Source organism: Tigriopus californicus, chromosome 12 (genome assembly GCF_007210705.1).
Source record: "Tigriopus californicus strain San Diego chromosome 12, Tcal_SD_v2.1, whole genome shotgun sequence".
Taxonomy (NCBI): domain Eukaryota; kingdom Metazoa; phylum Arthropoda; class Copepoda; order Harpacticoida; family Harpacticidae; genus Tigriopus; species Tigriopus californicus.
Genome location: NC_081451.1, coordinates 17573769 through 17600846, shown reverse-complemented (window position 1 = coordinate 17600846; position 27078 = coordinate 17573769). Strand labels below are relative to the sequence as shown.

At 40.7% G+C, this 27078-nt stretch overlaps 4 protein-coding genes across 7 annotated transcripts; 2 read left to right on the top strand and 2 right to left on the bottom strand.

Moving 5' to 3' along the window:
• Nucleotides 1–605: 605 nt before the first annotated feature.
• LOC131891504 (thymosin beta-like) lies at nucleotides 606–3729 on the bottom strand. The gene is made up of 5 exons (XM_059241106.1): nucleotides 3442–3729; nucleotides 2245–2338; nucleotides 1713–1854; nucleotides 1059–1172; nucleotides 606–977 (listed from the first exon to the last, which is right to left on the bottom strand). Exons 2-5 carry the CDS (start codon nucleotides 2326–2328, stop codon nucleotides 838–840), a joined length of 480 nt encoding a protein of 159 aa, XP_059097089.1. The 5' UTR covers nucleotides 2329–2338; nucleotides 3442–3729; the 3' UTR covers nucleotides 606–837.
• A 2815-nt stretch (nucleotides 3730–6544) lies between these two features.
• Nucleotides 6545–26889, bottom strand: LOC131891492 (spondin-1-like). 3 transcript variants are annotated; one of them, XM_059241085.1, is made up of 22 exons: nucleotides 26686–26889; nucleotides 23958–24230; nucleotides 22417–22626; nucleotides 14355–14498; nucleotides 14127–14281; nucleotides 13815–14031; nucleotides 13635–13753; nucleotides 13446–13555; nucleotides 13063–13266; nucleotides 12815–12997; nucleotides 12571–12743; nucleotides 12407–12498; nucleotides 12110–12264; nucleotides 11420–11627; nucleotides 11223–11354; nucleotides 9631–9874; nucleotides 9382–9559; nucleotides 9132–9316; nucleotides 7503–7735; nucleotides 7356–7434; nucleotides 7159–7289; nucleotides 6545–7092 (listed from the first exon to the last, which is right to left on the bottom strand). In XM_059241085.1, the coding sequence occupies exons 1-22, from the start codon at nucleotides 26875–26877 to the stop codon at nucleotides 7050–7052; spliced, it is 3660 nt and encodes a 1219-aa protein (XP_059097068.1). In that variant the 5' UTR covers nucleotides 26878–26889; the 3' UTR covers nucleotides 6545–7049. The 3 variants fall into 3 exon arrangements, with proteins under 3 accessions (XP_059097068.1, XP_059097069.1, XP_059097070.1); XM_059241086.1 differs by having other exon boundaries at nucleotides 9132–9307; XM_059241087.1 differs by having other exon boundaries at nucleotides 23958–24215.
• LOC131891503 (myotrophin-like) lies at nucleotides 14729–15821 on the top strand. Its single transcript, XM_059241105.1, has 3 exons — nucleotides 14729–15201; nucleotides 15357–15477; nucleotides 15549–15821. The coding sequence occupies exons 1-3, from the start codon at nucleotides 14960–14962 to the stop codon at nucleotides 15693–15695; spliced, it is 510 nt and encodes a 169-aa protein (XP_059097088.1). The 5' UTR covers nucleotides 14729–14959; the 3' UTR covers nucleotides 15696–15821.
• Nucleotides 18582–21431, top strand: LOC131891500 (prenylated Rab acceptor protein 1-like). 2 transcript variants are annotated; one of them, XM_059241099.1, is made up of 6 exons: nucleotides 18582–18707; nucleotides 19381–19626; nucleotides 20195–20333; nucleotides 20663–20770; nucleotides 20936–21038; nucleotides 21113–21431. In XM_059241099.1, exons 2-6 carry the CDS (start codon nucleotides 19433–19435, stop codon nucleotides 21244–21246), a joined length of 678 nt encoding a protein of 225 aa, XP_059097082.1. In that variant the 5' UTR covers nucleotides 18582–18707; nucleotides 19381–19432; the 3' UTR covers nucleotides 21247–21431. The 2 variants fall into 2 exon arrangements, with proteins under 2 accessions (XP_059097082.1, XP_059097083.1); XM_059241100.1 differs by having other exon boundaries at nucleotides 18702–18837.
• Nucleotides 26890–27078: the final 189 nt, after the last annotated feature.

Here is a 27078-nt window from a genome sequence, read left to right as displayed (position 1 = left end):
AAGCCTACTCTGCACGACCACTTGAACCTGCTGTTGATGGAAACCAGACCAGATTGAGGGGAAGACTCTTAGATTGGGGAAATTGTAGAAAAATAATTTCCAAATTAGCTACATTTTTGGACCCGTTTTAGCCTGTTTAATGTCCAAGGGTTTTAAAGCGGCAATCTAGCTTCTTGTAGCTCAAACTAGGACTGTCACCCAAAAACTTCTAGAGTCCGGGCTTTTTGGGAGCTGATCATTGGGTCATCCTGGGTTTCTAGGTACTCTCCCATTCATGCGACCTCTGACAGCCAAATAATCCTTGACTTGTGCCAATGACACAAGTCTGCTAACTGGGTATATTCGCATTCAGTCCAGCATCAGAACGATTCACTTAACAAGTTGTAAAAATAGGCCACACAATTTCCGTCATGTAATTTTTCCGATATTTCAGCACCACAAGATCCGTAACGTGGCTAAAACTACAATAAAAATGAGTCCGTCCTTTTTCAGAAATGGCACTAGATTAAAAAGCAGATGATCACATTGGGTTCATGAAGAACTTTCTCAGGAATATTCTCAGACATGCCATCTTTAAGTTTCAATAATGTGTTCTCTTGTATAAATATCATAGAAATGAATTTATTTCATCAAGGCAGCAATAATTAAGTAATAAATGACAAGAGCTCACAAACGGGGCATGTAGTTTTTTTGTCTTTCAATTTTATCCAGCAATATTTTCCTCAAAAACATAAATATGTTTACTTTTTCATTCATTTTTACAAAGTTTCATCTTGCAAGCAAGGGAAATGCAATACAGTTAGTTGGTTGGTGTGGCAATGGCCTTCCATGGATGGCTTAAGCGGATTTCTCTTGGTCAATCACCTCCTTTGATGGAAGGGTATTCTTCTCCACGGTCTCAACATTGGACAGTTTGTCCTTGTCGAACTTTTCAATGCCCTGCTTGAACTGCATATGTTCAGCCTCTTGGGCAATAGCTACAAAAAAGAGTCCACAAAGAAAACAACTCATTTCAGGAACTCGCATTAACCAACAAAATCCAGGGTATTCTATCTCACCATCTTTATCAGGCAAAGGGTTCTTCTCCACAGTCTCCACGTGCTTGAGATTGTCCTTGGGAAAGCTACTCACGGCTTCACACGACTTCTTGTATGCGATTTCATTCTTCAGGGCTGTTAAAAGGAAGAAGAAATAAGTTGTAGCAATAAGTCGTAACATCAAAGCCTGACCTCACGCAACCTTATCAGCTCATGTCCAATGTGTAGTTTGATTGATTCTTGCCTTACTCGTAAACATGAGGTATGTCGGTTCATAAAAAAAAAATGTTTTATTCACTCACTCTGGGCAATGTTTTTGTCTGAGCTAGATTGAGTCCGTCACACGTCTTTTTGGTGTGTACACGTTTCATTGAGAAAAATCGGGGAGGAGAATCGAACCAGATCCCTCTTCCCATTAGGGATTTGCACTAACAAGCTCACCAAATATCCTTCCTAAACCCCTGGGTCGTTTGGTGAGGAACCTTTTGTCCAGCTTACTAATTAATTGAGGGCCTTGACTTCAATGATTGTTTTTACATTTTAGCGTTTGTTGGTCAAAAATTAAATTATCGATACACCAAAAGTCATAGAAAAAGCCACCTCCACAGGAAAGGTGGCCTTTGTTTCAAGCATAGAAATCCCGTGAGAATTACTTGCGCTAGCCGTTGTACTTACTTTCACCCCCGGTGGCAGGTTGTCGGGTTTTCACATGGTTCAGTTGGTCCACATTGAAACCTTCAACGCCCTGAATCAGACCTTGATGAGTCTTCTCTTGTTGGACGTCCTCGGCAGTGGGAAGCACATTCTTCTCAGTGATCTAAAGAATACAGCTTATTAGAAGAAGTGATTTTAGACAAGTTCTTGTGAATCATACTTTAGGTCAAGACTTGCTCATTTCTATCATAGGACTTCTAAACCAAAAAAAAAACATTCGAATTCAAATTTATATTATCCACAACAAATCCCATTTCGAATCACTTTTTCGAGAACGAGCCAATCCTTGGGATCAATTTCACAGATTTCAATAGATACAGCTTTTGGGGGCATAATTCACCTCTTCCTTGATTCGATCTGGTGTAAAACCCGCCGAAATGTGATATTTTTTTACACAATACTATTGATGCAATGAAGTACATTTGTGGAAAACAACATTGACCTTGCTATCATACTATGATGTTACTAATTCATTATTATTTTATGGTATTACCAGAGTCTCTTTGAGTTTGTGAGGGCTCATGATCTCATCTTTGATGTTGCCTTGGAGATTGGGAAGGTCTTTCAAGGCAGACATGATTGTTGATCTGAAGATAAAGAAAACAACATTAAGCACCTATTGTCCTCGCAAGTAACCTCAAAGGTAAATCTCGGCTTGAAAAATTTAAATTGAAAACAACATTGAAATGCGTACTCAATGTCCAGCAAGAGCAGTCCATGTAATTGGACAGACACGTCATTTTCATAGGATTTCATTGAATTTGCGGACCAACAAATATGACTCATTCAACTCCTTGTCCCTCCAACATTGGCTAGAGTCAGTGACCGACAATAAAAGCAAATAAAACCGTAGCATGTGGTCTGTCTGTAAAACCATTCCAACCACATGTGACAACTTCTCAGTCTCTGCCAAACGATCAAGTCAAGGAAGGCTTGAATTGAACATGCCTAATTATTGGGAAGAAAAGGATTGGCTTGATTTGATGTTTCGAGGCAAATCGAGTTCCACATTGAACTTCTCCTATCTCTAGGTGATGTTTGTTCATGAGACTTGCCCTACGGCAAGTACCCAATAAAACTGCATTTCATGAATACATCTTCAAATAGAGGATGAGGGCGTATCTGCTATCGTACCGGTGTATTAGGAAGCCAAACAAAGGTATCTTATGTAAATGGCGTAAACACTCTACTCCTTGAACTCAAAGAGCCTCATCAACTGGAAGTATACTGCTAAAACTTATCTTTTTTCTTTTTCTTCCCTTTTCTCACAGAGCCAAATGAGAAGCAAAGACCTTGAGAGACCCTCTCGAATTACCAATTGAAGGTGTCTGGCATCTCGAAAATTGATTCGCTTCATTCGCAAATCTCCGTAAAAACAACCGCTACATATTTGGCTACATTCAATATATCAAGGGCGGGGGTGAGAATCAAAACACTCAATTTGTACAATCTCCCAGAATCGGGACACACCTAGTTTGAAACAAATGTCGTCTTATCTCTAACGTCTGTTCAGCGATGCCAACTCATTTTCACCTGACGGAGAAAAGAAACCACCGAATTTATGGAAGTGTAGCAGCCACCAAAACGTTACATTTACCGTATTTCTCTGCAACAGGTTGCTTTTGGACCCAATTTCTACATGAAATCCTCCAAAGAATGGAGGACATTGCAATGAACGGATGAGTTTTACCTTGGTTTCAGGTTGCGGAGAGGAGAGGAGGATTTCTTCTGGCACACTCAAAAGGTCACTTGGTAAGTTGACTTGAAAAATGTCCGGGCCGCTCAAAAAAAAAACGATCCTCCGTTCTTCAGGCACACAAAAACTTTGTTCAACTCCAGCTAGCCGACTGACTGACTGGTGTGGTAACTGAAAACGCAGGTTGAGAGCAGACAAACTCGGATGTGGGCTCGGAATGGAAGAGTAAGAAGAGCGATACGAAGCCAGCCAGAAGGGGAATACCGGTAGTACTTACTACTACTTGCTTCTTCTCTCTCTCTCTTATGGCCTGGAGTAGTGTACTACTGTACTTTGTTCTCGGATCACTGAAAGCCAGAACGGTCGGCATCGCATTGGAGGAGGTTCGCTTTGAGAGCACGCCAAAAGAGGGAGAAAGAGATCCCTAGATGGACATGCATGATGGGCTCAGGGTATCCAAACCATGCTTGATTGCAGCAGATTGCCACTTTTAGAGACCATGTTTGAAGATCCAATAGCATGTAAGTCATATGATTGGTGTAAAAACTATGAATGCCTTGTTGAGCAATTTTTCCCCACTACTGGGTGGGCAATTCCCAACACCTTGAAAATGAAATATTCAGGACTATTACTCCACCAATGAATTAATGAATTAAGTCAATGAGGGCTTGATCTGGATCATAATGGATGAAAGGACACACAATTTGACAAATACTGGCTTGTGCAATTTTAGATGTCAATTGCTCCCACAGGGTTGCAAAGACCAAGTAAACTCCAAGGTGTAGAGGAAGTATCTTTTGATGATCAAACAGTAACATGGGTTCCACAAATATACTCCTTTGTTGCTTAACAGATGCGTTATTTTGTTTCCTGACTAAAAGTAAGTAGTTTAAGGTTGAAGAAACAAACAAACTGAAAAAGAAGACTTTTCAATGGATATACTTTACTTCATAGCACATAAACATGTTGATATAACCCTTTAGCATTACAACAAATCTCTGTTGTGTGCCTCACTTGATTTTAAAACTAATCATTTTTCATTTCCTCAAGTATATGATTGGCAGATGGTAGGTGTTGAATCGATTCATATTGCTTTTTAGTGTAAGTGTATTTATGCAGAGAAATCTCAACTATGAATAATGATGGGTGCATGAGCAATGAATGAATAGAAATCAACACTGACAAATACCATATCACACTTAGAACAAACCAAAAATATGTGGTTTTAACTTCTTGAACAAGAGAAAGGCGCTGCTAGTCTTTGTAAGATAAGAAAAAGAGGAAATGGAACACTTTGCAAAGGAAATTGAATGAATTGAAAGATCATAATAGATTAACTCAATAAAGACTTATGAATGGAGAACAGATTTTCAATTGAACACTAGGGAAGTATCAGCTATAGCCCTAGCAGTTTAGTTTCAGGCAATGAAATTCATCAAGGAAAAGGTGAAATGTTGAACCTTCCCATTAATTGGTTAGATCCGGGCTCACTCAATGCGAGAGGTTCTGTGACTAGTCAACTCTCCGAATTCCGTCATAAATACCTATATAGAATCCATTTACCGTGGCTACTTTTTAGTGAACGCCACTGAGTCACCTTTGGAACATTCACTGCTACGGGAAGAGTTAGAAAATCGCCAAGGCGCCACATCCACGCATCCAAAGCTGCATGCAGCTTAGGTTCTCGGTTCTAATCTCGCCGTCGTCGTCTGGTCGTCGGTCGTCGGTCGTCCCTGCCCACCCCCCCCCCGCCCCGTCCCCATTTCGGTTCGGTTCAAGTTGTGCAGGCTAACCCTCCATCCACCGCCTGACTCAAGACACCAAAATCCTCATCCAACCTACTGACACCCCACCGATGGTGTCCCAAGCGAGGCCATTTCGAAAACCGTCTGACCAAATCCAGGTTCCAGATTTACTCCTCTATTGTAACAACTCAAGATTTAGGGGCCTCTTGGCGCTTTCTGTAAAGTATGTACATCAAGGTGAGACATTGGAATGTCCAATGGATTCTAATGAGGCATCGAGATGCCGGTAGGTGAATGGGATGCCTGAATTGAACTCTGTCCGGGCCTTCTGATGAAACCAGGACGGCGAGTGGCAATTGCATTCCGCATACCAACCCCATGGAATGGAAGACTGGGCTCATGGACATCCCATCCAGAGGCGGTTGTCACAGGGTAGGTTCAATGTAACCCGTAGATCAGTTCACACCAATTCGTCACTTGACCACTTGTTGGATTATGATTCTTGATCATATCTTGTTTTGTTTTTCCATTGAATCAGATCCAACTTGGGAGTGTGCAGTCAGCAGATGATTTTCTTTTTTGCGTGCAATCTTTTTCATGACATTTCTTCCTTGAATTGATTGCAATCCTAGTGCCAATAAAGGGTTGAAGCGGAGATTGCTCTGTCAACAAGTTTGAATTTGTTGGCCAATATGGTCCTTTAGCAATTTGGATAGTCCGGACAAGTGTTACGAAATGTCTCAATCAGCTTTCAGATTTGTAACTTGACAACTTACTACAAAGTCAGTATTTTCCAACAAGGCATTTGACTCATCCTGATTAATATTTTGTTTTGAACAACGAGGTATGATTCATGTGGTCGAAATATATAATGTTCGTGGAATTTGAAACCAAGAACATGTCATGTAGAATAGATAATCTCCATCATTTATATGAAAGAAAGGTCATTGCTCATTTTGATCACGGTCACAAGGAACACGATTATTTAAAGAGGTTTTCTACCAATGGCATCATGAAACCACTTTTGAAGGTAAAAAAAGAAACAAAGTTCCATCACGCATTTTGGATCATAAAAAAAAATTATTAAAATGTACCATTCCTAGGCTTTGGTCTTATCTATGCAAACCCCATCCTAAAAGACAGTCGTCCTTGCTAAAACGAACAAGAACTCTGTCTTTGTTAACTCGAAATGTGTGACTCATCAATGCGTGTGCCCTTCACGTTCTCCGAGCCTACGGACACCTGCAGACTGGCGGGGGGAGTCCCGCTAAAATAGTATTTTTGATTCTACCACCAAACCCTGATGAGGACGCGATGGAGCTTGGATATCAGAAAAGTTTTCGAAGTCAGGATGAGTTTGTGTGATGCAGTGGGTAACTTTATTGAATAACATTATACATGAAGCCTTTTGCCTGAACAATCATTATAAAGTAACATTACGTGTACGAATCCTTATATCCTAGGTTGTCGACAGTTAGCAGACTGTCCTAGATCGATGTGACTATGGTATTGGGTAGCTATTTAATGTTTGGGTCTAATGGAATGTCTTGGGTCGATTTTGTCAAGTTGTGGAGCAAGTCAGTCAATTTTCGTCGTTATTCTATCCAGTCTTGTGTCATCTAAAAGTCCGGTGGTTGTCGAGGGGTCCTGCAAATGGGCCTGTGGGGAAACCATTTACCTACTGGGGTGTCAATCGTCCATTTGTCCGTGTCAGAATTGTCATAAGTCATGGCTGGACGTGGCTTTTGTTTACGCGTCATATTGTCCTGTGTCGAGGGGTCCTGCTCCCAAATGTCCGGGGCGAGGGATTCCCAAGGCAAGTCGCGGGTTGGTCAGACTTGAAATCATTCTTCGTGTTTACTTTCCAGCCCGCTGAACGTCGTCATTGCTCACCATGTGCCTGGAGGTAGTTAAAATCAGTTTTGGGGTATGGATAAAGAAGCCAAGCCAAAAAGGCAATCCTCACCTCCAACTACCCCTGTACCAGTAGCGGCTGTCTGTTGGGCAAGGGATCTTGCTACACTTTCTCCTTCTCTCGAGTTTCCTGGGACATCTTTTGCCTCCTCCTTGAGTCTCCAGGATGATCTCACGTTCTCTCTGCAAGGGTTGTTGACTTTGTTTGCAATTGCTCCAAATAATAAGGATTGGAAAAAGAAAGCTCACCGTCTGCCAGCCAATGCCGCAGGATTTCGAACACTCTGACCACTCGCTCCATGTGGATACTTGACAATCAATGATAACCCTGGAAATGTGCTCATAGTTGGCAGTTGTATGACCCTCACAAGTAAGTCTTGCTCATTGAACACCTACCTGGGGTTGCGGTCAATCTTGATGGAGTTCATGGCCTTCAGCTTGCCAAAAGGTCCTTGCTCCTCCACATCCCAGTTGTGCGAGCCAAATTGACTGCCACAAACACTCATGCAGCGCTCGTAGGAGATGAAGTTGTTCTTGTTCCCTTTGCATCCAGTGTATGAGAACTCTTTGCAGGTTTCGCTTTGAGTGTCATAGTACCACCTTGGAAAGTGGCCTTGACAGGATCCGGGCTAAAATGGAGGGTTCGAAACTAAAACTCTTGATAAAGAAAGCGTATCAATGACAAGCCTGCACTGTGTGTGAGATGTAAATTAATTTTGATCATTTTTTATGCAATAACGTGATTCGAAACAAAAATAAAAATTCCGAATTTGGTTGATTTGGGTGAAAGCGAGCTGTGCCAGAGAACTGGATTGGTCCAAAACCCAGTTGTGAAACCACAGAAAGGTGTTGGAGCCAATCTAGATTGAAGTCGCAGGTTCTGGCTTGATGGGAGTGCCACTTGCCTCCCAAGAGTATTAGTTACGATATTCGAATCTGATTATGAGATGACCCATTTCAAAGGTCCAATAAGAAAAGATCTCAATTGAAGAACATTTTTACAACTTAAGCATCAAATATTAACATATCAGTAGGCCGAATGGTCTGCTGCATGATACAAATGACGGCAAATCTGAATCATTTGACCTATGTTCAAGTGAACTTTGGCCTCAGTTTGTGCTTAGCTTGAAGTATCGGAAAACTGTATTTATAAAAATCGGATCATTTTTTTGTATAAAAATTGCCGCAAAGGTGACCTGTTGCAAAAAGGGAAACTCTGAGAACTGAGCAACAAAGGTTGTAAAGGTGAGCTCTTAATCGTGAAATTGTCATTTTTTGTTGCTTGTAATGAATGTCATTGTACTTTTAGTAGATTTACAGGTTAGGTTTTTATGTTGATATTTCGTGCCGGCTACGCCTGCTTCCCAATTGATGTTTCGAGAATTATTGTCTTGAACTCTTTTGTCAATTTTGACGGACTTTTTACTTCCATATTATATGTACGGACTAACCAACGCCTTTAGGTGTCATATCCCTTAAAACACAAATATTAATTCTATTTATCGTTGGCATGCCCTATCTGTTGGCATTAAACTAACGTATAATCTTGAAACATATTTTTTGTTTAACTCTGACGCAGAACAGCCTAGGGGAATAAAGTCCATGCAAATTTTTTTTGGAATTTTGTTTATTAAGTCAAAGTCAAAATAAATTATCGTATTTGTTGATAGGTCAAACAAGGAATGTCACATTTCTGGTCCAAACAACGATAATATCCTTTAGAACAATGAGCCGGATTTATTATTAGTGGGGTAAGCTTTTAGTTAATGATGCCCACCTCTGCACATCTGAAATTAGTGTCAAAGATGATAACAAATGAATGATTCTTAAGTGTAACCCTTCTTTATCAAATGGGCTCATTTTTCCAAAGGTTTCCAAAAGAAAAAAAAAGACCAATTTGAAAACCAAAGTAAGTTCAAATTCCCACTAATCAGAGGAAACACAACTGAAAAATATAAACTCATTCAAATTTCAACAGCACAGCCATGTATGATATTCCTCAGTTTTAGGTTTGAAGTTTCTTACGTCTGGATCACTGGAGCAGACAAAGTCATCGTCATGTCGTTGATAAGAGTAGGACACATGTCTGGGTTGATCGGGCAAGGGTCTGATATTGATCTCGTTATCGTGCAACTCGTACTGGTTGTTGTAGCGGTTATACGGGTCCACCGACTGGTAGTAGGGATCCATTTGGTTCGACACTGGAAATACTGAATACTCTCACTCTTCTAGGTTGCTCGTCTTCATAAATTACAAGCCATGATATCAAGGTTACCCAGGTCGAATTCGTCGTCTTGGTCAGAAGCGTCCATATCATACGTGGCAGGGCCGTTCAAGAACCCTGTGGACGAGTCACACCCCTCATCTGTTCCCAAACAAATCTCTTTGGCGATGAGACTAATATCGCACCGACGGTTGTCCACAAAAGGCACCCGGAAGAGTCGCATCCTCATCTAAAGAAGCAAGTCCATAACCGCCCTCTTTTCCAATGCAGAGTAGCCTATGACCTTTGAGATAAGCTCACCCTCGTGCCTGTTCCGCACTTGGAGCTGCACGGACTCCATTCTCCCCAGGAGGTCATGGCGCACATCATGTTGGCATTGGGATTGAAGTAGCCATTGTGATTGGTAAAGCCAAAACCAAGACCGGTAACGCCGGGTTTTTGGTTCGGGCAGCCTTTACCTTGACCCATACAAGGCTCCTGGTCGTCTAACTCCTCCGAACAACCTGCAGATCTGTCGTGCTCCGTGTAACGTCGTTGTCTAGTCCTAAATTGGGTGTAAATGAAATCTCTCATGCTTAAACTAATGTTTTATATTTAGAAATTTAGGCACATATTTCTCTTCATTTTACGAGTTAACATGATTGAAAGCCATAATAAAGATAATTATTATTGTTAGGTTTTTGATCGGAGTGTGTGTTAGGTTTGGGTAAGGAATCGTTCATTTTGTCCTCGTTTTAGCTTGGTTTCTGCTGTTTACTGCAACCCAACAGTTTGTTTTAAAGAGCACAGCGTATTTGCAAATTCAGCAATTCCCATCGCTTCACATATTCAATTCGTTCTCGTCTCAAATACTTCCACAAAAAGTGTTTTTGTTGTATGTGTTAAGGAACCTAAGTTATATGTAATCAGACAGACCTGTGTGAATCTTTCTTAATGGACTTCAATTGTAATCAATTAGAATTACAATTACTCGCTTTCATATGAAAGTCCTAACCATTACACTAACTTGCAAATATTGCAAGTCAACTACATTTTCAATGCCTTCCTTTTGCAATGTCCAAACAGTTTGGAAACCAGTTCTTATTTTGGGCAAGACTGCAAACCACATTGAAAACAGAAATCAAAGATTCCAGTTAAGTTAAGCTGCCCTTAGAGCGCCCCTGTAAAGCCCAGATGAAAATCGTAAACATCAAATGGAATCTAGGAGAAAAATAAGTCAAAAGAAATAATTCACTTCAAAAAACTATGAACTTGATATTAATCGGAAATGAAAAGAGCACGAGGTGCTAGTCCAGCCAAACGTTGATATATGTTTGTGATGCATCGACTATATCCTGTTGTGAATGAAGGATCAAAATGTCATGGTGATTCATAATTGTGAACTTCTCCCTTACATCGGCTGAAATGCGACTAATTACAAATGCCTTGATCAAAACTGCAATCACTTAAACACAATTACATGATAGGTGAGTTATGAGTGTTAGGTTCAGACATAGATTTCTAGACGCTGGATGTCGGACGACCGACCACTGGGGTTGGCTAAACAGTACAATAAACCGGTTTGTAATCAATTCCCAGGAGACCATCCATTGTACTGTTTTACCAGCCGAGTGGGCGGTCGTCCGACATCCAGTGTCTAGAAATCTATGGTTCAGATAAGTTATGGTAAAAATCCACGTCGATACGGTTTTCTAATGTTTGGTAATAATCATTAACACTGAAAATCTTCTTTTGGCTTTCTTCATTTGAAACCATCCGTTAATTAGTTACTTTTCCCCTAATTTCAAAACAAACAAAGCTGGTTGATACAAGGCCATGTAGCAACCTAAACTTGGAGGGTCCTTTCTTCATTGGTCCCAGATTTTTACTCAAGGCCTACCATCTACATTTACCTATGGCCGGTTCCACATTGACTTGAACAATCACTCCAAGCTCCCCATTGAGTCACTTGACAATTTTGATCTTCCACGTCGTATTCATCGGGCAAGGCATTCAGTTTTGAATATCGAGGCAGATCAACATCCCTAAAATGGTTAGAATCTCTTGGTGTCTCAGGCACTTTCCTCGCACCTTTTAACCAGATGCTTACCCATTTGTATCACTGTGCCCGTATATATAAGAGTTCCCATAGGAATTGGATGAGAATTCATCCTCTCCAGCATGGGATTCATCATTTTGTTGGGCACCGTCACTGCGGTATGGAGGATTGTATGGAGAGGGTCTGGATTGGAACGATGGATCGTAGTTCTTGGATCCGGAATCGTAGGAGTAACTGACTGGAGCGGCTCCCAAAGCATCTGGAGGGGGTAGAACAAAGAGCGTCAGGACAACAACACGCTTGTTTTTGAAAATTTTAAGCTTTTTCAACCAAATCGAAACATGTAGACAATTTTAAATGTCAAAAACATTGCTTCATTGTTTCCGAATAGATTTTGCGCGCATGAATTACTTCAAAAAAGCTTTTTCGGCAGCATGAAGTCATCAAATCTATCAACCCATTTCGTTTCTCATTTACTGCAGACCATCTGTAAATCATTGACGGATAAAAAAATTATATTAATATACTACAAAATAAGAACTAGAAATGTTCAATCTTGAATTGCTTGGGATGACATGATCAGATGGAATAAAAAAGTCCGCAAAAACAAAACAAAAAAACAAAATCACTTTTTTTAAACATTTTTTAGTGGAAAAGGGAGGAAAAAGAAAATTTAATATTGCTGAGATTCCAGTGCCTATTTTACAAGTGATAGATGACAACGAATTCCATTGCTCTTACCAGACTGGAGACCCCTTTCTGACCATGGGCGATCATCGCGGAACTCTCTGAAGGGATTGTATGCTTGCCCGTAATCCCGAGATTCACACTTGGGCAATTCTCGACAAGGCTCCTTATCCATTAGTTGTTCTTGGCAACTGCTGTACCGCGCTTTTCTGTAGAATAAGTAAAGTTTGTGCAAAAGATCAACTTTATCTTGAGAACAAAACGCCGGGATCAAGGCCATTTTTTAACGGTGCTTGAAGAAAAATTGGACAACAAAGAAGACAACTGAAAGGTTGAAAGAGGTAGGCTCACATTTTGTAGACATATTCCCTCCATCGAACCCTCGACGATCCAGGTCCACTGCAAGTCTGAGAGCAAGGCTCCCATTGACCCCATTCAGTCAACTGCCAAGAGAAAAGCAAAATCAAATAGAGCCCTCTTATGGTTAAATTAAGGTAGACAATTAATTCGGAAACCTGGCAAGCGTTGTCTTCCTCATTTTCTTGGTCGTTTCGGGAGTTTCCGCCAGAAAACAGATTCCCAAAGAAAGAGTTTGAGTTTTCATTGGGTTGTTGTTCAGTTGTGGTTGGGAATCGGCTGCCGTAAGGCGAGTTGCTTCCAGCATCTTGTCCGTAGGGATCATATCCTCCTTTAAAAATAACCCTTGTTCTTAGAGCGGTGGGTCCAATACATATTTACATTTGCACACGAGGCACCGACCTGCTCCCTGTCCGTAAAGTTCGGTTTCCGTAGGTTGACCAATACCTTCCCCATAGAGATAGCTATTCTGATTGTCATAGTTATTGCTTGGTGGATCATATCGTCCGCCTCCTAGAGCTCCACCATTGCCGCCACCTCCTCCGGAGAGATCGCCATAGTTTTGATTCTCCCCGCCGTACATTCCTATTTTCACAAAGTCATCATGATTATCTGCCTCCAAGTTGAGAGCTTCGTGAGGCCTACGAAACCTGGATTCATTTGCCCAATGGAACCAGGCATGCCCATTGATCCGTCAGGGTAGGAAGAGGAGGAGTCTGGCATGAATGCTCCACCAATGGCACTCCAACTTGGGTTCATGTTGTTAATGGGACCAAGTCTTCCAGGTGGACAGGGTTTCTTGTATTCACGTTGTTTTAAGATGTGCAGGCGTGCAGCAGGTTTCATTGGAGCACCTAAAGGGAGGCAAATAAGGTACCACCATAAGAGAGGAAAACTCAAAAACAACTGGACCAGACTCCTGAGTCTTATAAAAAGTAAAATGGCAAATTTTGAGGATATTTCATCTTGATAATTTTACGTTTATGAACAGAATCCGATAAAAGAATAAGGTAAAATCTAATCAAAGGCTTACTTGTTTCATCAAAGAAAGGGGACTCTGGATCATTTGGGTTACTTGAGGTAATCCGCTGAATCTTGCTCCTTGGGTTGGTGGGTTGATCAGGTGAGTCATATCTCATCCCACTAAAAGGACATATTTCGTTTGGTTACTTTTATCGCCCAGTGTTTGCTTCTGCAATCAGACTCGGCAATGACTGGTTACCTTTGAGTACCAATGTCCCAGGGGTACAAATCGATCACTCGGTTCTCCACCCAAGTGCAATCAGCCAGGCATAAATTCTCTTTGGACAGTCCCACAATCCAATCAGGACTTGGTATCATCTGAAAAGAGACCTGTGTTACGGGTTGGACACTTGAAGTACAAGAAACTATGAATTAGAACCTTGGACACCAAAGACAAAAGGTGGTGGTTTGGGTCCACTCGGAACACCGCAAATGTCCGCCCCATGACATTGGATCTCTGTTGAAGACCATGAGCCTTGATGACCGACCTTATGCTATCACTGAAGAGCTTCATCTGGGATTCCAAGCGGAAAGTAATGCCCTTTTCTCCCAACAGCTGAAGGGCTTGGGTGGCTGTTTGTCCATATTCCCAAAATCTGAAACACACGTTCACGTCCAGGTCAAATTTAGTATTCTCGTTCATGTTTCCAGGAATGACCAGACTGAATTATAAAAATTCAAATGTACGAACGAGTAGTTCAAGTTGTGACTGGCTCCAATCAATTGAGAGAATTCGGTCTGCCATTCATCCGGAGGAAAGTCCTTAGGATGGGTGTGCCTCGACCAGATGCCTTCAAAGTAGACCTCGTATTTGGCCTCATTGCAGGCGCAGCATGGTTCAATGATCTGAACAAAATATCAATTAATGTGTATTACGTGATGTACCAAATGATCAAGTAGAACATGTTCTTGAATGTACCGGAGGTTTAGCCAACGGGCTCTTATCCTCACAAAGTGTGTACGTGAGACTCCCATCGTCGGCATACCAAACATCTTTTCGCTCCTCGATCATGGCATGAAAATCGATACATCCTGATCCAATTGGTGGGGCGGTCCAATAGAACTAAAAAAAAAACAGATTCGACTGTTCAAATTAGATACTCCATGTGAATTTATATTGGCGAAACCATACCTACATGAACATTATAGTTCAATTTTACCTACTTATTGTTGACGAAAGCTATTGGTCGCTTCATATTGTTTTTGTTCATTATCTTTAGCATAAAGGCAAAAATCATTAGGTGGACACATTTAAGATGACAGTTTGTTAGGTTGAAGAAATTTTGTTGTAATGTCATTCTCCAACTTCCGTCACATTTGAGAAAACAAATATAGCTGATTGAATCATGAGACATAATCGCGTCAAATGTGAATGCTGTCTAAATGCTTGTCCCTTCATTTCTTAATGTAATCCAAACATGCGTCAAAGCAGTCGAGTAAATGCTTTCTCAGTGGGTTGCCATGTCAATGAAGGTCAACAAAGAAAGCTATCCAGTCCTTTGATCATTTTGAAAGGCCCCTTTCATGCCGTATTCACCCAAAATGGCCACGGGCATTTTGAAATGGGAGGACAGTCTGGCCACCAACATTCTTCTCATCGACATCCATAAGAAGACAATCAAGAAGATCCTAGACAATCCGGATGTGAAGCGGGACCTGGGCAAGGACAGTTGGAAGGACACTCCTGCTCCACTTCACTTGGCATCAGCTGCCGGGAATGTGGAAATCATGGCCGTACTCATCAGCGCAGGGGCCAATGTCAACAGGTTAGAATGATCCTTTTCGGTATAAAGACTTTATACATGAAGTTCTGGTCTCTAACACTATAAATAAGCACCACTTGATGGCAAAATATAGAAGGATTTGGGGTCAGGTCTGGTCGCTAGGTCGAATCTTTGACTATCAGATTTTGATTTCATAGTTATGCCGTGGGGATTGGTGCTTGGTTGACGCCTCTTCATCATGCGGCCTTTCAAGGTCACGTGGACGGGGTCAAATTGCTTCTCAAATGCGGAGCTGATCATACTTTAGAAGGCTTTCAGGTGAGAGGCAATTTTCTACGAAATGAATGGCAAGACCTTGAGCGCCTTACAAAGACCATTTCTGATTGCAGGATGCACTGAAAGGCACTGCTTTAGAGTTTGCCAAAAAGAAGGAAAATAAAGCCATTGTTGACCTTCTTGAAGCAGCCAGAAGATTTCCTCCCAAAAAAGTGGACCCCAATGACTTGGATCTCCGGCGATTGAGTATCCAATTATAACTGCGAAATAAAATGATTAAAGGCTCAAAATTGTTCTTTACTTGTCGAGAAGGTAAACTTTGCGGTTTCGGAATAATGCCATGAAGGAAAGGACACTGTTGCTTCATAGAAAAGAGAGTTGATAGTTACAATAGCTCTGGCCATTTTTGGAGACCATTCTCAAATTTATATTGTGTGTGTGGCTTCTAGTTTTTTAAGTCGTTGAAATGATGATGTCCAGTTGTGGAAGCGTAACCTATCCGATTAAAACTTGCCCAAAAAGCCCATTACTGGGAGGCCAAGGACAAAAACGTTAGCTTTGACGAAAAGTTTGCTATGTAAATGTTAGCTCATGTTGTTCCAATTTTTAAAGGGGGAGATAAGTTGCTCCCCCAGTAACTATAGGCCGATTTCTCTCACTTCGAATATCGCGGAGGTGTTTGAGAAGATCATGAAGTCCAAACTTGTTGAATTTCTTGATATTCATGAAGTCCTTCCTCCTAGCCAGCACGGGTTCCGAGCACATTTTAACACGGTTACCCAACTGATTGAGCATTTAGAGCAGGTCATTGAGGGACTGGAAAGACATGAGTATGAGATATTGTCTACTTAATTTTGCCTAGGCCTTTGATAAAGTAGATCATGGCCTTTTGTTGAATAGACTTCATGATATTAGGATCCAAGGCAAGGTTCTCAATTGGATAAGAAGCTTCATTCATGATAGGAAGCATTTTTTTTGCGGACTTCCTTACCGCTACCGGGATTGGAATCCCAGCAGTTCAAGACAAGAAGATTATTCATTTTACTTGACTTTTATTTATACATATTATTTGATCGACCAACGTATTACAATTGGTAAAGGTCGAGGGATCCCTTAGTGACATACATGATGTCAAGTCAGGTGTTCCCCAGGGTTCGATCTTAGGGCCCCTCCTTTTTATAATATTCGTCGCCCCGCTTCAAAAGCTTAGTATTACTGCCTCTTTTTATGTTGATGATACAAAGTTAGTTTCGGGCAGGAATGGCCAAGATTCCACTAGCACTACAAAGCATTCCAGATCAACCCTACTTTCAAGTACTTGCTCGGTCTGGCAACTCCAATTTGTTAATAGACCAAATATCACGTAAAACTTGAAAGGTAATAAATATACAAATTATTAACCTATCATTTTACTAACATTACGGAATAAATTCCTGTTACCGGTTAGAAAAGCCCGTGAAAACCCAACACACAAAAAAATGTCTTAAAAATTTCAGCAACTCCCTCCTTGCATAGGATGGCTGAGATGGTCGCTGCAAGTGCCCTCTCATTGATCAGCTTATTGCTGGGCGGTGGCGTAATTTGGCAGCTGCCACCCTATTACTTTCAAATTTTGTTTTCAATGCAAACTCCAATGCAGTGGGAGGAGACGTGTTGTAGTGTTAGCGCAGTTTCCGAATAAGAGAGAGGTCCCCGGTTCGAATCTACTCTCCGCCCTTCCTCTAGGAAACATTTAGACACTAGCTACACCCATGGACGGAGAGCTAAAACTGATACCGGATTTGAAATTGCTTATCGGAATTTGGACATGGATGACGTGATGGCTGACTTCGGTGGCCGGGCGAGGGACTGACCCCTCCGACCCTAACTCCCTCCTCGACCTTTCTCAAGGAAACGTTTAGACGCTAACTCTACCCACAGACGGAGAACCGAAACTGATACGGACACGACACTGCCTATCGGAAAAAGTATAAGGACGGTGTGATGGCTGGCTTCGCCGGCAGGGCGAGGCTTATCCCTCCAACCCTAGCACCTAAATNTTTTTTTTTTGTGAATGACTCATCTCTTCATTTTTAGCTTGGTGGCAGACATGTAGCAAAGAAGATTTTAGACCCCCAAAAAGGGGTTCATTCAGGGTTTTTAATTCATTTGCTACTTATTATATCTACCACTAAATCGTACAAATTTGTCAAATATGAATGGGTTGTTCAAATTCATGTGTTAAGTTGAACCTCAAAATGTTTTCATGAGTTTAAGATCAACAAGCTTCGTCTCTCAGGTCTGGTTTTGCTTAAAGGCATAACGAGAGATGTTTTGAAATATGAATAAGATTAGACTGTTCAAAAAATATACGTAAGATTGGTGCATGAACCTACCGATGAGATGTATTTGATCTTATTACTCAAAATTGCTGTCGCCATGACGCAAATATGTAGCGATCTTTTCAAAAAAAAAAATATCGACTTGAATGTACCGTAGACTAATTCGAACCTAGTCCGTTAAGACTATCATGGATTAGTCAAGTGCTTAATTGCATATTAGTGCCCTCATGAATTTATCGTTAGTTCTTTAGTCATTAGCCGATTTATTTGCCGGTTTGGCTGCCATTATTCGCCGTTATATAATTCGTAACACATCAGCAAAACCTGGAAACCCGAACGGGACAAGACCACAATGCATATTAATATTGTATCCTGATCCAATGAGAAATGATCTCGCAATAAAGATTTTTTTTAAAAACATTAGGAAACTCGAGGTTTTCTAGCAACCTCTTAAGAACACTATCTTCTATTTTCTATCCTCCAACAAAATTTTAAAAACGATCATCTTTCCCATGAGTCACATATTGAACATCATATCTCACTCTAATCCACTACGAGAACATTTTCACGCATTTGCGCTACTTTGCTAACCCAAATTGGCGACCCTGCCTTTGTTGACGTGGTTTCAGGCAATTCTCTCGACCGGTCGAATAACGACTTAGTTCATGTTACGCTGAATTTATATCATCGCAAAGAATGAACCATTATGTTATCAAAACTTAGCCATGTAATTGAAGTAAATACTTTGACAACTGTTTTAAACGCTAATAGATTCCTTCAAACTTCTAAAAATTGGGCTTAACCGAAGATTTTGTTGCTGTTAGCCAAACTAGTAATATCCAGTTTTGGGTTTGACATTGTTTCTCTAGATTCTCCGAACTCTCTAATTGGTGAGAAGTAGTTCATATTGCGTGATAATTCCGTCAGGAACGAGTGGGTCTCGCTTTGAAGGTAAGATTAAGATAAAGGCCAGCCAGAATTTGCTCCCACAAGTAACTTCAACTTAGGACATAGTAATCTCAAGGATGACTGTTGTGTAACGCTTGTTTATCCTGAGTCAAACATTTTGAGTTCTCATCGGGTAAGTGATAAAAAAAATTAAGACTCTTGATTTCAAGTGGATCACGGATTTGTCTACAAAATGGGACCTGATTGTTAGTGGCTATTATTTCTTAGTATCCTGGGTGGGTTAGTATTTAGCATTCAACTTTGCGATTAGCGATTGACGAGGTTGTTCCTTTTTGAGAGGGCAAAAACGTGTTGTGTGCAGTGACTCAAATCAAGGGACAGACTGATGAGCTAATTGAGAAGACATTGACACACCTTATGATGGTAAAAGGTCAATGGTCACTCAGGGAAGGTGAAATGTAGTTTAATCATAATGTTTAAGTGGTAGATGTGGAAGGGGTTTGCCCTTTGTGGGCGAGATCTGATCGCCATTTTAGACTCTTTGTGTTGTCAGGAACTGTATTTGACTGATAGTGTTCCATGTCTGTTCAAGGAAGATTCCTCAAGAAATACGGCCAAATTACTACATTTTGATGATGAGTTGAAAACCCTTTGTCTTGTATGGTTTTGAACCCCTCTCCCCCGCCCGGTTAAGTGCTTGACTTGATCCTTACAGAGACTTCTCGTTTTTGACCTCTAACTGGCTTCATACACCCACCCACCCGGTCATGAGCTCAATTCCGAACGCGTCCGTCAAGCCACAAGAGACGGTCCTAGAGTTCTTGAGTGAAGAGGAAGTGCTTGCCGCTGGCCAGTCTTCCCCATTGAACTCAGTTCCCTCGTCAACTGAGAGCGCCCGGGCCAACTCAGCTGCGGGAATGAGCCTGCCGGTCAATCTCAATGTGGCCTCGCCCATGGTCAGGTAGGAATCTTTGGCCTGGACCAATTAAACATGATGTTCAAAACAAGCCCTTATAGTTTATCAAGTGAAATGTTGAGATTTAAAACTAAACAAACAATAAACAAAGCTTGCAAAAGAAAAATCCAGCTCATTTCTTTTAAAACCTAATTCATTTGATTTTAATATTGAGATTCTTTGAATAATTCAAAGATGATTGCACACAACTGATTCTCTTTGGAAATAACTGTTTTTACCAAATTTGTGTTAATTGTGTATTAGAGATGGGTAAGCAGCAACCAATCAGGGCTTTTGGTAGTCTACTAGTTGCGCAAGAGCAAAGAGTGGCTTAATGAAAAAAATCATGGAAATTGTGAACAATTTCCCTACTATATATTACACACATTTTTAAAAAGAAAAAAAAATCGAACTCATAGCACTATATCAGAAGGTATTTGAAAAATGAATGCATAAACACAAAGCTTATTATTGGCTGTGTACAATCTAATACTCCTGAAAAAAGCTTCAGCTTAATTCAAGCCATCCGGAGGGATTAATTAACATTTTTTTTATTATCTTCTACATTCATCAGAGAGTGGATGAGCAAGCGGCGAGAGGAGATCCGCCCTTGGGGTTTATTTGCCAGGACATCACACTTCCAGACCCCCGCTTCTTTACCCAAACTCAGCAAAAGAGTGTACAAGAACGTTGATTACTTCTTGTCAAACTATGTAAGCATAATCAACAAAGACGTTCATTGGGTGTTAAAGCACACGAAAAAGGACGAGTTTCATGCCGTGTTCCTTTTATATTTTGAAAATGAATGCCAGCGGACAGAGCGTACTAGACCACACCCTTGTGGCCAGCAAGTACTCTAGTCACTTGCTTAACGGTACGAAAACTAGCTTCCTCGCGCATATCCGTCATTTTGAAGAGTTGGCATGCACTCCCGCAAACTCGACATTCCTCCCAGGAACGAGTTCGTTGCTTCTTTGTCCCTTTTTATGGAGAAATAAATGTCAAGGCTGTTTATGAAACCCCTCGCCTCTTTCTCACTTAGGTCTTGGTGTTTCTGGTGTTGTTCATCTATTGTCTGGTGACGTCGCCCATGCTTTTGGTTGTCCTGGCTCTCTCCGGCGGAGCAAGCTACTATCTCACACTCAAACAGGTTTGTATGTCTTTTTCAGAATTTGCACATGTCGCCAAAAAAAAAAAGTTGATGCGTAAACACAGTAGCTCACTTTTTATGGAGCTCTATAAACATGTGCGACATGAACGTAGTATCCCCATAAAGCAGTCGCAACAGGTTCAGGGTTTCCTCTTCGATTTCTAGAAGGAACGAAAATTGGTTTTGGGCGGGCGTGAGGTCTCCTTGGCACAGCAATATGGATTGGTGGGACTGTGTGCCATTCCACTGTTCCTTTTAGCTGGAGCAGGTAGGTCTTCTTTAGATCTACTTTTTTAACAGGAGAACGAACACATCTGAGATTTGATCTCTGGGACAATTTAGGATCGGCCGTGTTCTGGGTGATTGGAGCTTCGATGGTTTTCATTGGAGTACACGCCTCGTTCTACAACTACGAGGCTTTGGATATTGCCGAGGACCAAGAGCCGCTCACAGGAGAGATCGTGGAGGAGGTCTAACCAAAGCTGCTCTCAGGATGTCAGCAAGTGTGCGGCTTGGATTAATCAAATGTGCAAAAAGAGCTCGATAATCTCATCAACAAATAATATATAGATACTGTAATATTTTAGGTTTTCATTATATTGTGTTTTCTTCGTGATACCTTATCAGATTTGCAACGACAATAAATCAGTGATCCGTGAAATGGTATGAGAAATCGATTTCTGAGCAACGCTAAAAATGAAATATGACTTGCATAGCGTTTGTTGCCTGATGATGCCGGTTTCTTACTTTTAACAGTGCTCAACGTTTTGTAGATTATATCGAAGGTAGTGAGTTTGCTTAAAAACTGAAGAATGCTTTATAAGTGTGATAACATGACGACCACGAGTCCGTAGAGTCCCTAAAAGTACACAAAATGGACGAGATGGGCCAAATCCATCAAGCACCAATTTCAGAGATCGTCCAGAATCCGACAAAAGAATGCTCAGTTGTAAGATTGTTTTGGACTGAAATTGAATTCAGATCTAAACCAAGGCAATGTTATTGACTTTCTCTTCAATTCGCTTAACGACGGTCTACATTGACAGCTTTGTCTCAAAGTGTCTTCTCTGTGTAGTGCATCCAGCATAAAGTTTCCCGTGGATATCAAAATGTTCTTTCATATGAAAGTGAGATCTTCCAATATACAATACAACGAATCCGTCAGAATGTTTATGGCCTTTCAACAAAGTAGGAGGTATTCTATAAAAAAAAAAAAAAAAAGGGAAAATATTCCCCACATTCAAAAATTTTTTTTGAGGCAAAACCAACCCAAAAATCAAAAACAGCCAATCGATACTTTTTTAAGCCCTTGTGAATAGTGAGATCTAATTGAACGGAGTCTTGCCGGTCCATAAAACGTTCCAATTCAACATCACATCGGAGCGCTAAACCCGGCCAATAGCTTTCGTCTCCCACAACAAACTCAAATCACAAAAAAAACTATTATTGCAGATTGCATTATGGACCCCGAAGTTGATCTCAAAGACAAAACTGCGCGTTGCAATGTCTTCATTTGGCTCTGCGAACTATAACGCATCCAGGTTTTAAGACTAGTGAGCCTAATTTGAAACGTCCATTGTTCCCAATATGTACCAATCACATAATGGGGTTCCTATTCATCCCTCTGATTCCATACCCCCCCCTACCTGGACGGACTCCTTGGAAATGGAGCTTGCCGCTTCCACGGAATGAGAGCAACGATGTGAGAACTTGGTCATGGCATCCCCTGGCAGAAGGTGAAACTTGCCCAGATTGCGCTCAGCATTGGGACGGCCCATGGGACCATTGTTCCCTTTGGAGGGTTCGGCCACGACCATGAATCCTTGAAACTTGGCCAAGACTTCCTCGTTAATGTTCTAGAATGAGAGAAAAATGGAGCTAATACAGTGTACATAGAATGGCTTTAAATGTAAGGAAATGTAAAGTGTAGGTCTGTTGTTCATCAGGAAAAGTTTGAATTCCACAGGCAAAGGTATTGGTTACCGACAGTTACATCATTTCATCCCTATTTGATAGTTCGGCGATATAAAAAAAACCTTTTTAGATCTGTACTCTCTGAAGCGCAACTTTAGTCAATTAGGCAATAAAAAAATCAATTTTTAGGAGCTGTTTGTAGAACATTGCAACTAATGACGTTAATGACCACGGTTGTTCAAAACATGCAAATAGCATTCTTTTTAATTTTTAATCTTTTAAACACAAAAACTTGATTTCGTTTTCATTGATTTTTCCTTTTCTCCTTGTAATGATTAAAGTGTCTCAAGATAAACTGGCTGGAACACTTTATTTTCCTTTTTTGGCCCATTTCATTAATTTTGCTTCTTGTTGTTCCAAAGGATATTTTTCTGACAGGCTTGATGCTCTTGCCTTTTGCACAACCTTTCAAGATAAAACTTGTTCAGATTTAAAATCAAATTGTTTCCATACATGACTAATTACAGTTAATACTTAACTTATGCATCAAGGCATCACTTATGTTGTGTACAAGGATCATTTAAAATACACTAAGTTTGTTTTGCTCAAAGCAAATAGAAAGAGTTACTTTAGTGACCTGTAGACATAACCCTTTTGCCTTTGGTTTCAGGTGAGAAATTATACCTACAAGAATGATTTCGTTCAATACACTGTCTATAATGCAGGTGCCAGCACCTTTGTTAATGATGAAATTTGTTAATGTCTGTGTTTTGCTTTCGTCTGGTTTTCTTCTTCTTCTTTCACAAATTTACTTCTGATCCTGTTTAAATAAGTAAAGAGGGAAGAGAAAAAGCATCTGCATTTCCGCCGTCTCTGTATCAACTTTTCCTCAGTTTTTGCCAATTTTGTATGCATTTTTTTTTGAGCAGCCCTGTCAATGGTTATTTTTGGGGTCCAACCCTGTCTGTAAATAAACCACCAAGTATCATCGACGCTGTAAAATTGGACATTTTCTTAAACAATCATCGACATAAAATATCGACAAGGAAAAATTTTTAATCTAACACACTTTGTTGTAAGTAGGGGAAAGTCAGCTTCAAAAAACACGTTAATTTTGTTAAACTTCGGTTCTTCTAGATTGGTTACCACAGAACTTCCATGTTTGAAGCAAATAATAATTTTAAAAAATTGAATCACCAATTCCTGTAACACACTTCAAGTGAGATGAGCGTCTACCTATGGTTTTGAGTGTTCTCATTCGACCCGCACTTACCGTCAGTTTAATGGTGTAGATTTGTTCTGGTCGATAGAGCCGGGGAGAACCGGTGATGGTGATGGCAAACCCGTTGTCACCTTCCGTGTTGGGAGCACTGGTCTCCTGGGGGGATTTGTCGCAACGATTCATACTGGACACCCTGGGGATCCACGTGGACATTGCGACCAGAGCCACCACGCAGCAGAACCACATCATCTGGGTGACGGCCATCCGTTTGGGTTTGTAGCGAACCTTGATGACTGGTTCCATTGGAACCTGAAAAGCGAACGTCTTGAGCAACCATTATTGCGAGACCTCGAAAAGACAAGTTGCATTTTTGGCAGAGGCATTACTTTTAAAGTTTGGACAAAAGTTTTTTTATCCCAATATGCTAGGCTCACAACTGCATTTTACTAGGTTAGCCTTTGAGTTCCTTTGAGAGTCTATTTCCAAGAAATTGTTATTTCTTTTGGACAACATTTGACATTAAAACACTTTTTGAATTGTTACGGAATGATACAATTGGTTCTTTTCTGGAGCCAAGAGCAACTGCTTTGGGCGCTTAGTTCACAAATGATTTTAAATTTTGGTTTTTGGTTCGATCAAACCCCAAGGCATGGCATGGCATGGCAAGCACAAATGCAGCTCCCTTTTTTGCTGACTTTCCCAAACATAAAACAGGGAAGATGAATTTGACATAATTGCAAAATATGTCTTTCTGGGCGTTCAATTCTTCATTCAAGCATTCTGCACCGAAGCAAATTTAAAAAGTCCCCCATAGAGGAAGAACAAGTGAAGACTAAAACAAATAAAGTGCCTAGAAATGTTCTAAAAATATTTTTGAAAAAAGCTAAGAAAAGGTGAAAAAAGGCGAAAAAGCCTGAAAAGAGTGGAGTAGTGGGTCTGAGTATTACTCTATGAATAAAGTTTTCCTAAAGACTCGGATTCATGGATAATGATAAAGGCAATTGTTCAATCGTTTCGCATTTCTGTACGTAACGTCTTTAATAAAAACCCTAGACATCGAGTAATTCAGATTTCACTACATTCTAGGATGAACTTCACACCTTAGTGTTGTTTCAAGGTGCTTTTCAAGAAGCTCTGAATTTGTAGCAAAAGCCCCCTTACGCTGGACGAAATATGGTTTACGTTCTGCACTTCAGAGGGCGCTTGGTGAGCCAGCCTCTCTCAAATGAAGGGCTGATTGGGCCGATTCCTCTTTATTCAATTACAATGCGTTTGTGTTGTTTTTGGTTAATTCTTTCAAAATCTTATGTACAATCAGTGACCTTGGTCACTTATCGTCCGGAAAAGAAATCGCTTTCAAGGCACGTCACGAGAAGTTTATTTTGCAATCTACCGTGCATCTTCCCGTTTTGTTTGGGCTGTATGACGTGGCAAATAAGGGCCCTTATGGGAAACTTTTGACTTTCTTATTTACAAATGCAAGTTGAATTTAAAGTAGTGAAAAGTTCTGGCTCTCGGCCAGGCTCCGCACCATTGTTTCGCAAAGCTCGTTTGACTTTATTCAAAACATTTTGGGCCACCAAACAGGGATATTTTACCAATTCCTGTGACATGTCTGTTTGATCTTTTTTAAGAGAGCTAGTCCGAAAAAGTATTAATTTCAAGGCATATTTTGTAGATAAGCATTGATGAGCTGTAATTGATAGACTTTTGATTTATTACTCCATTGCCCATCTAAACAAGTAAGGACGTCTATAAATTAGAGGTGGTCCATCACTTTTGCAACACCCTAAACAACAAAGTAACTCGTAGGGGGCCATTTTACCACTGAAAAGATCGCACGGCAATGCAATTTTCGCCATTACTTGTCTGAGGAAAGTTCTATGACCAGGAATAGAATGCATTGAAACGATCATGTATATAACGTCATGCTTCGTGTCACAAACGACTTGCCATCTGCGTACATCTACGGTGTTTATAATGATCTGATTAAGAGTTTTGTCAAAATGACAAATTGCCAAAACCCAAGGAGTGACAGGCTTGGGGAAAAAGAGGTATTTCAAAAATTGACAAAATCCTGAAAAAACACGTAAGACCAAAGAGGAGTGGGGGAAATAAATTGGGAACATTTGAGTCCTGCAAGGTGTTTTCTTTAAATTGTGGCTCGAGTCTTTTTTTAAAAGGTAGAAAGAATACTCACTCGTTCTTATTTTTCATATAGCATAACTAGACTGTCTTCGAAGTCATTCCCAAGCATCGGCGAAAAAAACCGTAAAAGAAAGAATAAAAAAGGGCTTCACTGTGTTCCAAAAAATAGCCCAGGTTTAATCTAATGAATGATTCATGCGATGAAAATGATTCACCGAAAAAAAATGAAAAAGAGGTGGCGTCGATTATTGGGGATGCTACTTTTTAAAGCTGAAATGAGCCAAAACTGAGGTGGCAACAAGAGCTATTCGAAAAAGTTTTATAAACAAATGGGTGTCCAATATTTAATCCTACATGCACTAGTCTAGAGTAAAAGAGAGTACGCATAAAGAAATTGATCGAAGCTTCAAATCGGGTTTCTGCCAACTTGAAGTTTCCCGTTGGGTTAGATATTTCATCATAAACTTGAATTCATTAAAATCTGCCCAAAACATGCGTTCGGGCATTTCACCCTGTCCAAACTACGTACTACATGATAATCATATAAAATCAGTATGTTCCAGTGATGGAACGTTCCTTCTCAATTCTTAATGATCGTTGAGGCGTAACAATGATTTGTACGGCGTTTTACCTTGAAAGTGGAAATAGTAGCTCTCCGAAGACTTGTTTTTTCCGAGTACTTGTTCGTGTTGTCACTGGAATTGCACCAAAGTGAGAGAGAAAATGAGTGCGAGCTCGCCAGTGTTCGCCAGTTGAGAGCCTGGTAATAACTGAGCTCATCGAGTTCGTCAATTGAGCACCCAAATAGATGAGTGGGCATCATACTTGTCAACTGGAATCATCTGCCTTCCATGAACGTCCATAACAGAATGTATTTGACCTCTATGCAGGATCTGACAGTCTATGGTCAAGCGATCCTGAAAACACTCGGAACTATCGTTATTCTCGTTGACTCAACCTAGTCACGAGAATTTTGGGAGGTCCGGTCGTATTTTAGGGAAGTCGAATGGCTCGGCTAGAGGAC

Excerpts from the sequence above, each read along its gene's own strand:
- LOC131891504 (XM_059241106.1), bottom strand. The coding sequence starts at position 2,328 with ATGTCTGCCTTGAAAGACCTTCCCAATCTCCAAGGCAACATCAAAGAT. Across the intron at positions 1,173-1,712 it reads ACCTGCCACCGGGGGTGAAA|CCCTGAAGAATGAAATCGCA; the intron begins GTAAGTACAACG and ends TCCTTTTAACAG. Across the intron at positions 978-1,058 it reads CCCTTTGCCTGATAAAGATG|CTATTGCCCAAGAGGCTGAA; the intron begins GTGAGATAGAAT and ends TCTTTTTTGTAG.
- LOC131891503 (XM_059241105.1), top strand. The coding sequence starts at position 14,960 with ATGCCGTATTCACCCAAAATGGCCACGGGCATTTTGAAATGGGAGGAC. Across the intron at positions 15,202-15,356 it reads GCAGGGGCCAATGTCAACAG|TTATGCCGTGGGGATTGGTG; the intron begins GTTAGAATGATC and ends TTGATTTCATAG. Across the intron at positions 15,478-15,548 it reads ATACTTTAGAAGGCTTTCAG|GATGCACTGAAAGGCACTGC; the intron begins GTGAGAGGCAAT and ends TTCTGATTGCAG.
- LOC131891500 (XM_059241099.1), top strand. The coding sequence starts at position 19,433 with ATGAGCTCAATTCCGAACGCGTCCGTCAAGCCACAAGAGACGGTCCTA. Across the intron at positions 19,627-20,194 it reads GTGGCCTCGCCCATGGTCAG|AGAGTGGATGAGCAAGCGGC; the intron begins GTAGGAATCTTT and ends TACATTCATCAG. Across the intron at positions 21,039-21,112 it reads GTTCCTTTTAGCTGGAGCAG|GATCGGCCGTGTTCTGGGTG; the intron begins GTAGGTCTTCTT and ends GGGACAATTTAG.
- LOC131891492 (XM_059241085.1), bottom strand. The coding sequence starts at position 26,877 with ATGATGCCCACTCATCTATTTGGGTGCTCAATTGACGAACTCGATGAG. Across the intron at positions 14,282-14,354 it reads GCCCGTTGGCTAAACCTCCG|ATCATTGAACCATGCTGCGC; the intron begins GTACATTCAAGA and ends TATTTTGTTCAG. Across the intron at positions 11,628-12,109 it reads AGAAAGGGGTCTCCAGTCTG|ATGCTTTGGGAGCCGCTCCA; the intron begins GTAAGAGCAATG and ends TACCCCCTCCAG.